This window comes from Sinocyclocheilus anshuiensis, unplaced genomic scaffold (genome assembly GCF_001515605.1).
Source record: "Sinocyclocheilus anshuiensis isolate Anshui unplaced genomic scaffold, SAMN03320099.WGS_v1.1 scaffold2129, whole genome shotgun sequence".
Classification (NCBI taxonomy): domain Eukaryota; kingdom Metazoa; phylum Chordata; class Actinopteri; order Cypriniformes; family Cyprinidae; genus Sinocyclocheilus; species Sinocyclocheilus anshuiensis.
In genome coordinates this window covers 1,302,837-1,312,873 of record NW_015552540.1, presented here as the reverse complement: position 1 = coordinate 1,312,873, position 10,037 = coordinate 1,302,837, and the positions used below count along the sequence as shown (strand labels likewise).

The window sequence follows — 10,037 nt, the reverse complement described above, 5'->3', positions numbered from 1 at the left end:
CCGGTTCTGTAATCAGCGTAAATCTCCATCACCTGCGGGCTTTCACATTGAGCAGCATTAACTACACAGAGCCGTTGTTCACTGACGAGCTGCGCAAAACCACGTTCATATTCGCGCGATTTTTTGTGCAGCTCGTCAGTAAACAACGGCTCTGTGTAGTTAATGCTGCTCAATGTGAAAGCCCGCAGGTGATGGAGATTTACGCTGATTACAGAACCGGCTTTCTGACAAGATGCGCATTAAATATCGCATGCGATTTATCGTGCAGCCCTAATTGTCATGATTTAATTTATCATACATTGCTGTTGAATTACTTAAAGATATCAAAAGTACTTTCATGCAGTTTCTCCACTAGAGTGCCTCTGATTAAACAACAAAGCCATACGGGGCTTTCTTGTGTGAGTGTGTGTGTGTGTGTGTGTTCATGAATATAATTGCCTTTTTTCCATCATGCCATTAGGGATCTCAGTCTGAACTCCCTAGCCAGCGTTCCTACCGCAGGACTGAGTGCACTGAACCAGCTTAAATTGACTGGAAACGTGGAGCTGAGGAACGGCCTAATGTCTAAGAGTCTGCCTAAACTCAGGTTAGAGCTCTTCACAGCTCTACTCATGAGCTGTGACTGATTACAGGTCATTAAGGTTGCGCCTGTGTCCCAGTTCAGTTTATATGAATAATGACGTGACGTCCCCACCTTCACCCGTCGTACTCTGTAATCACACTTACAGTGTTCTCAAGAAACCAGAGAGACCTTGAGCCTTTCTTTGATCAAACCCCAGATAATTAAGTAACTCTTTGGGTCTTCCAAAGCAGTTTGTCTCTCTCTCTCGCTCACGCTCTCTCTCTTTGTCCCCACAGGTCTATAACGGTTCCCTATGCATACCAGTGTTGTGCTTTTGTGGCTTGTGACAGTGCAGTTAACTCAGCGGAGGATGACGAGCGGAGAAATGCATTTGGTATGACTTTTTGGTGTGCACTATAATGCAGTTCAGCTCAGCTGCTTGCTGCTTTGGTGTTTGTGGCTGCATGTGATTGAATGAAGTGGTCTGGCTGTATTTATGTGTGGTATTATGTTTCTCTTAGCTGACATGCATATAAATATATATGTTAGGTGGCGAGGAGGAGATGGAAAGGATTCCTCTGGTCATGCACTGTTCACCATCACCCGGTAAATACAAAAAAGTCTCTTTTTCTCTCCTTTTGCTATAGCCAGAGAACTCTGGATAATGAAATGTTACGAGATACAGATTAAAGTCACATAGCACTCTGGGTAATGAAATGTTACGAGATACAGATTAAAGTCACATAGCACATGCATTCTATGTAATAGGGATGCACAATACATCTGTATCGTATTATGCTTTGTTTTTATTTGGTATCACAGAATATTAGATATTTATTGGCTGGTAGTGGATATTTAAATTCCAATTTCCACTATTTTAACATTTAGATTATATAAAGATCACATAAAGATCTTTAAAAACACTAATAATTGAATAACGCTTGTAATCTCAAAATTAATATCAGATTTTTTTATACTGTACATTATAATGTTGTGACGCTTAAATTCACTTGTAACATTTAAAATGATTATTTTAAATTTACACAAAATAGTATAGAATTTTCATATCTGGCATTACACGAAATCAGGTTATTGGCCGTTACATGAAAATAATTACCTGCTTATCGTAGTTGTAACTAATAATAATATCTGTGCATACCTAATGTGTACACTGCCTTTCAAAGGTTTGAGGTCAGTAAAATAAATTAAATTGATCAAAAGTGACAGTAGAGACATTTGTAATGTTACAAAAAAAATTATTTTAAATAAATGTTGTTCTTATGAGCTTCCTGTTCAAGAAGCAGCACAACTGTTTTAAACATTTGGTGCTTAAGAAACATTTCTTATTATTATGAAATTAGCATATTAGAATGATTTCTGAAGGATCATGTGACACAGAAGGCAGGGGTAATGATACTGAAAATTCAGCTTTGCATCACAGGAATGAATTACATTTTAAATATATTTTACATTGTAATATTATTTCACAATATTACTGTTTTACCGTATTTTTTGGTCAAATACATGCAGCCTTGGTGAGCATATAAGAGACTTCTTTCAAAAACATCAATCTAACCCCAAAAATTTTGAACGGTAGTTTAAGTTGTTTGAGATTTTTATTTATTTATGTATTTATTTTTTCACAAACATTTTTTAACATTGTGAAATGTTGATTTAGCTTCTGATGCACCTCTCATACTTCGGCTCTCTGTGGGTTTCCTCTTTCAGGGGCATTTAAACCTTGCGAACTCTTGTTGGGAAGCTGGATGATCCGATTGACTGTGTGGTTCATCTGCCTGGTGGCGCTCCTCTTCAACTGCCTGGTCCTCGCCGCCACCTTCTCCCCACACACCTCCCCTCTCTCCCCGGCCCGCCTCCTGGTGGCTCTCCTGGCCTCTGCTAACCTGCTGACAGGGGTCTACGTGGCAGCACTGACACTCCTGGACGCGGTCACCTGGGGCTCATTTGCAGAGTATGGCGTGTGGTGGGAAACAGGCGCCGGGTGTCATGTGGTGGGCTTCCTCGCAGTGTTCTCCTCCGAGTGGGCCGTCCTACTGCTGGCTTTAGCTGCGGTGGAGCGTTGCTTGGCTGTGAGGGCTCTAATGGGGAAGGCGGCAGCTCTGAGGTCCAGTGGCGAAAGGAGGGAAAGACGAAGGAGGTTTGGTATCGCAGCGCTCCTGTTGGGACTGGTATCTGTTGCAGCCGCCTGCCTCAGTCTGTATCATGGATCAGCCATGGGCTCTCCTCTCTGCCTGCCCTTCTCCGGAGGTCACGGACCAGGCCTGGGGTTCACAGTGGCCCTGGTGCTAATGAACACACTAGCGTACCTGCTGAGCGCGGTGGTCTATACGCGGTTATACTGCAGGTTGGGCCGTGCCCAGCTGGCTGACCCCGAGCAGGCCGGGTCTGTGAGGCACATCGCCTGGCTCATCTTCACCAACTGCATCTTCTTCTGTCCGGTGGCGGCTTTCTCTTTCGCTCCCTTGCTGGCCGGGACCAGTACTGCAGTGGGCGGACCAGAGATGGCCAAATCCGTGACGCTCATATTCTTTCCTCTCTCTGCCTGCTTGAACCCCGTGCTCTACGTCTGCTTCAGTCCCTCCTTCAGATACGACTGGCTTCGCCTTAGAGGACGGGGGCGGGCCGGAGGTTGCGGCGGGCTGGTCGGGAAAGCGGTTACCAAAGGGACGGTAGCAGGGGGTTCGGCGGCATCCGACGATGGCGAAGGCCTGTCTAGCGACTGCGGAATGTACACGAAGCTCCACAGGGACACTCGGGGAATGTGTGAACACTGTGACGCCGCCCTTCACATCAACACGTCTTCCTCTTCTGCTTCTTCCTCTTCCTCAGCCTGCAGACATTTAGTGAAGTCCCACAGCTGCCCGGCCTTGATGGCAAACACACCCCAGTGCTTGAGCTCAGAGGGGTACTGGCCCGACACCGGGACCCTTTCCGCTCAGTCGGAATATGGGGACGAGGGCGATTCGTTCGTGTCGGACAGTTCGGAGCAAGTGCAGGCGTGCGGCCGAGCCTGTTTCTGTCAGAGCCGCGGTCTCCCTTTAGTACACTACTCTTATAACATCCCCCGCATGACAGACTGAGCTCACAGCCCCGAGCACTCACACACTCACTTCCTAACACAGTCCTCCAGGGTGTGGAGTGTCCCTGCTCCTCAAGGACAGAGAACAGGGAGGGGCTGGACACGTGGCTGCAGAACTGTGGAAACGCAAACAGACCGGAAGCACTTTCTCTCTTTTCACACTTGTGAGTATGTGTGTGTATGAGTGAATGTAGACCGAATCCATGAAAAGGGAATCTAACGCTACAGAAAGACTCACTGAGCCAAATGTTGTCAGCAAACAACACGTCTTGTTTTCTGTTTCCTGTCCCCCTCAGCCAAATTCGGTTGCATCGGCACCCAGGGCTGATTGACGGCAAATGGACACAGTGATCTTATCTCTCAGTGCCTGCCTTTCAGTTTGCAAGAGAGTAGAAACTTGTCTGTTTATTTTCTTGGGGCATTTTTAGAAAAGAAAAATATATTTTCCCTTTTATTCTTACAAATGTTTGTCCTTTTGATTTAAAGCAGGGATATATGTGTCACTGTTTGTAGTGATGTCGATTCTTTTTCTCTTATTTCTTCTTGTCATCATAAGTCCTGACTGTGGCAGGGGATCCCGTTCTATGTAGCAAAGTTCCTCCTTATACTGGAGTTCCAGTATGCCGATGAGAATGTAATCTACAAGTTTATGTTCACGCTGTCTTGTGTTCCCTCACAGTTCATGGTGGCTGTTATTTAAAAAAAAAGCATTCATTCCTTTTAGGGATGCGCCGATCCGATATTCATATCGGGTATCGGCTCCGATAGTGCCATTTTTCTCGGATCGGGTATCGGTCAGAGAGGGCCGATCCAAATCCGAGATTTTTATTTTTTATTTTTTCCCTGATTGTGCAAATTATTCTGTGTTACTTCTGAAGCCATACAATAGCTTAATGTGAGCTACATATGAATATTTAAGTCCTTACATTAAAGTTCACACAAACTCTTTTCTCCGTTGTGGCTGTCAGTCATTCGTTCAGCCTTTAAACCCTGGTCGCGTTCGGTTACAGCAGTCAGCTCGGTAAAGCTCTCTCCAAGATCATTCTGTGTTCCCATTATTATACTTGATTTGTAAATACATGTCTATGATTTTGCAAAAAGGACTTTATCTTCTTGCCGGAGTTTAATGTTGTTTTGTTACTTGCTACCGGGTGTCTGAGAACAAAACACGGGCGTAGAAAAGACTATAGAAAAGACTATAAATTGTTTATAACGTGCACAGTAACTGAAATTTAAAACTGTCTAGAAGATTGTGAAATAATGATTATCAGTTCCACACACAGAGATATATAAATTCTACATTTATTTAAATAGGGAAAAAAACGTAACTGGTATCGGATCGGTATCGGTATCGGCCAATACCGAACCCTAGGTATCGGAATCGGTATCGGAGGTGAAAAAGGCGGATCGGAGCATCCCTAATTCCTTTCTTGTTGATTATTCTAAAAGTGATCCTAAAATCACAATCATCTCCTTCAGCTAACTGAGTTATCCAGTAATGCCAGTACAGAACTGTTTGTTAAAAGAAATTGTCTTTAATTTAAGTTCTAAAATGACATTTGGATATCGTGACCAGAGCGCTTCCTTAATCACTATTAAGTTTCTAATAATTTATTGCAAGACAAGGAAATGCTTTGATGAATGAATGGCAAACTACACTTATTTTATTCTGCTATTATTCCTGACAATTATGTCACTAGAACATTTCAATATGTATTTTGTACACTGGGTAGAGTAAAAAAAGGGTTTTTGTATATTAGAGCTCCTTCCTGTCCAGATCATCTGACTATACAGCTTACTACATTAAACACAAAAAGGGATTCACCAGTATTAAGATTCTGGCCAATATGAGAAGACAATGATTATTTTATGTTATGGTTGATAAACTATAAATGGCCGATATTAATATTTATACTATTATGACTAAATTAAAATAAAATGCTAAAAGCGAAAAAATCTATTGTTTAAAAAAAACAATATAATACAACATTTTAAGATTTGCTAAGTATTACATTTAACAGTGTTACTGAATTATTAGTGTTTTTAAAGATAAACTTTAAGTGAACATTTAATGCTGGCAAAAGTAATCTAAATGTTTTTTTAAACCCTGAAAGTTGTGCATCCTTGCACAAAAGCAGGTTAAATCCTGTCCTTATAAAAACCCTTTTTTTCTCTCTACACTTTACATCCATACAGTAGCAGTTGTTTGATCAGCTGTATGATATATTGATGTTCAAGTTGCCAGTAAGCTATGTCACGTGGGATGGACAAGGGGACCAAAGTGTGTCTTTGTGTTCAGGAATATAGAACAACGTTTCATCAACATGATTCCATTTGTACACCTTTGTCCATGTATGTTCAGGAATTCAAGTGAAAAGAAATGCGTGTTTGTTTGCCTTAGATACCGAATGTCAACACCTTCCTTTGGTCTTCTAACATGTTTGCAAAGTGGATGCCATTATGCCAGTCATATAAGCTCTGGCATCAACTGACAAGCCTTCAGGTCGCAGCTAATAGAACTGACAGAATTCCAAATCATGTGTCTATGCATGTGTGTGTGAGAGAGATCTGAATGTGTGTGTGTACTGTGTATGTGACGTTTAGAGATGCCAGTGTGTTGTAAATTATTCTTGTAGGACACATCTACTCAAAAATGGGATGCATTGTCTAACTGTGGAAGCTATACCTCTTCAACCGTAGCGGCTGCCAGTAGTGAGTAGTACAGTACATGTGGTTACGTTTTCATGTTTATTTTGTTGGAATGATTGCTTGCGCTGTAAATACATCTAGTTGTATGTTCTCACTGAATGAGTCACGCGTTAGTTTGTACTGGGAGAAAATGACATTATGTATACAGACATTTTTTGTAAACCAAACTATATAAACTGATTCGCTTTAAAAGACGGGAGTGCTTGTCCTTTGTTATTAAGTTTCCCTCCTGATAGTTTAGTCCTCTTCTGTTTGACGAGTTACATCTGCTTTTTATTCCAATGGAGCTGAAAGGCCCTGACACTGTTCCTCTCACTGATAGATTTAACCTTGCAAAATTATGACTGTCATCCTAAACAGGCTCATCATCTTTATACTACTAACTGCAGCTCCTAAAACTTCACCTTCGTGTCATAACAATGAACATTAGCGCTTTCATCCAAAAATAGCAGCTATCTTCAATATTAAAACATTTCATGTGGTTAATGCATTAATTATTCTTTAACCTGTCGAGCCATTTAAATACTTGACGAGATTAGTAATTCAATTAATGGAGCATTAGTACGTTTTATAAAGAGAGGAGTGTGTCTACAAAACAATCGTCTGCTCAACCCAAGGGAATTAATTATCTGTTCCCTAAAAGGAAAAACATCACAGCCGGAGCCGGTGCTGTGGAAATGCCTCCGTCAATCAAGCAGGCAGGGCTGGGGAGTGTGGAACCGCCAGACACTGCCAGAAGGCACAGGGAGGGATTCTTAATAAAGGGCAGTCGATTCTTCTTTTTTCCCTCCTTCTAATTTCCCTGTTATCAGTCTCCCAATGCTTAACTGGAGGGGCGGAATAAGAGAATTTCAAGTAGACCAAGTAGAGTTGCAAAAACATCTCAGTGGGAATCTTTCCTAAGGTGGCCATAATTGTACCAACCACTTAAGCGTGAACGCTTTCTGCAATAAACCTTATTACAGTCACGCTGGTTGATAAACTGCCATCTTTCTCCAAACTTACAGTATGTAATATTAGTTGTACAGATCTGCGCAAGCCTTCTTCTGAACAGGGCTGATCTTACCTGACTTACGGTCCACAGTTCGGTGTTTGAGGAGATGTATGGTGTTCATTGAAGACCTCACTGGGTGTGTTGAATGGATAGCTTTGATTAGGCAGGGGTGAGAAGGAGTAGCCTGCCATGATTTGTTATTACCTTAATGTTCCTGGTGATAGACTAAACCCATCCAGGCTGAGAAAAAGACTCATTACTAAGACTAATATCACCGTCAGTACTAAATATACGGCTTGTGACAGGCAATTCAACATGTAATTAGTGATTCTGACAGGAGGGAGGCTTCATATGCTCCGGCTGGTTGTGGCTTGTGCGTGCCTCTAGATGGCAGTGCCGTTTAGCTGGTTTCTAACAGTGACGCTTTCTCATCTCCGTGCTACTTCAGCTTTACATTAAACGCAGGAGATTTTCCCCAGCTGCTGAGAGCCTCTGATCTTTCCAAATGTCCTCCTGTAACCTTCATATGTAAGCGCACACTGCATATGGACCTGCTTAGCCATCACATTAGCCTAGCAGAGAAACCACCTGCTAACATATCAACTTGAGGGGGGCTAATGTAAAGCGCCTACATGTACGTATTAACATTAGGCTGATGTCGCTCAACCTAATAGCGTATATGTTTAAAAAAAAATGTCTCAAAAAGTCTTTACGGCTCTGTATGTGCCATCATCTAGCTTCAAGAGTCATGTAAATGTGCTCCAGGTTTATGAGCTGTTGTGTAGTTCTGTCGTCTCCAGTATTTATTTTACTATTTCCGATATCTGGTACTGCTGAAGCAATCAATCTACCATATAAAGATGTATGACATTACCATTTTATAAAGTATTTAGTCTCCAGGAGGGTTGCTATGGTGATACTATGAACTGGAAAGGCTAATATAGCGTCACCTGTCTCTTGGATCCATTTTCAGTTTACATCTTTAAGAATGACAGTACTTATAGTGTGTTCATACTCACTTGAGTGAGATTAAATGCAAATTATGTTATCTCAGTTGAGAGGTCTGTGACAGATATTTCCATACAGGAATTTTTAATGTTTTGCACATAATCTGTTTATCAGATATCTGTCTTGCCACACACTCTGGAAAGCTTGAATCATTAATGGAGAACAGAGCCATCAGTTCTGCAATTTAGTGAGCTAGAAATCTCCAAGCCTTTAAATTAGGCTTCCTTCACCATGTGCAGAATTTTACAAGGTTTCATTAAACAGAGTCATTAGCACATAAAAGTCATTCAGAGCGCAGTACCAACGGAGCAGCTGAGCCACAAATCTCTCCTAGTGCAGTTTCTGGATAAAGGACAAACTGGGAGGGAGTGACACTGGACCGGAACCAGAGGAAAGAGAAAGTAGCTAAAAGAAAAAACATCTATTGGCGTTCAGAATGTTGATTCTTTATGGCATGAAATGAATAAGCAAGGGTATCAGTAGAGCTGTCCATCTGGACCTGGAAGAGGCAACATAGGCTGAGTTTGTCAAGAAACTTGAGCTGTTAAAAATAAACCCCCCTCAGTCTGTCCGCTACAAATTCAGTCAGCTGTGGCACACGGTCGAAAATCTCACACACCAAATTAGTGTTGTCAAAAGACCCGGTATTTCGGTACCAAGTCGGTTATTAATAAAAATGTTGTTCAACTAGCATGTTTTTGTGTTTTGCTTTGGTACCGAAATTGGTACCGAGAACCGTGGATTTTCACTGGTATCGGTACCGAATACTGAAATTTTGGTACCGTGACAACACTACACCAAATATAGCTCCACCTTACCTTCCACCCCACCTTTAACCCACTAACATTGTGCAAATGTAATATAAGCTGTGCTGTTTTAGGATTGTTTATATATTATTATTAGCATATTTTGAATGAGCTTTTTGTTTGTATTTTCAATTTTCATTCTAATTAGTAATTTTATGTGATTTTTTCATTTTGATGAGCTTTTTTTGGTAACACTTTATTTAAATGCATTATAAAGGGTTATTAAATGGTATAATGCATTACAATTATTCATAATGTGCATTGTAATACATTATGTCTTGTCGTAAATAATTATAACCAAAAGCATAGTGTAACTGAATTGATAATTGTTATACAAAATATTAACTGTAATTACAATTATTCATGAGTTTGTACAATGCATTTAAGGTGCATTGCAAGGCATAATTAGTGCATTAAAAGTACTTTTATAATGCATTGTACATAAAGGCTTTAAGAAAAGTGTTACCAATTTGTTAATATTTATAGCTTTAATTCATTTTTATTTCAGTAATTTTAGCATTCAGCTTCAATTTATTTTATTTCATTTAGTTGCCAAGGCAATTTTAATTTGACGTCTAATTTTTATTTCTAATTCTAATTTTATTAAGCTTGTTTGATTACTAAGTTTGTTCAAATTTATATTTTATTTTAATTCAGCAAACAGTTTTTAATGGTTTAGAATAACAACATAATGTAATCCAAATAAAACATATATAATCCAAACAAAACATATAATCTAAATAATCAGTCATAGTATCATCATCTTACTTTTAAGGAGAAAAAACAAACATATTAAAGACAATCTGTTTGACTACATTACATTTTTTTTAAATAATAATTTTCTCAACAACTACTGCC

The 10,037-nt window shown here is 40.4% G+C and overlaps 1 protein-coding gene across 1 annotated transcript in view; it reads left to right on the top strand.

The window, feature by feature from the left end:
* The window catches only part of lgr4 (leucine-rich repeat containing G protein-coupled receptor 4), a 29,777-nt gene extending 25,373 nt beyond the window's left edge, over positions 1-4,404 (top strand). Inside the window, exons 15-18 of the mRNA XM_016454347.1 lie at positions 461-586; positions 859-956; positions 1,112-1,168; positions 2,291-4,404. Coding sequence (XP_016309833.1) covers positions 461-586; positions 859-956; positions 1,112-1,168; positions 2,291-3,663 — 1,654 coding nt within the window. The 3' untranslated portion in view covers positions 3,664-4,404. The remainder of the gene's footprint in view (positions 1-460; positions 587-858; positions 957-1,111; positions 1,169-2,290) is intronic.
* The last annotated feature ends 5,633 nt before the right edge of the window (positions 4,405-10,037 follow it).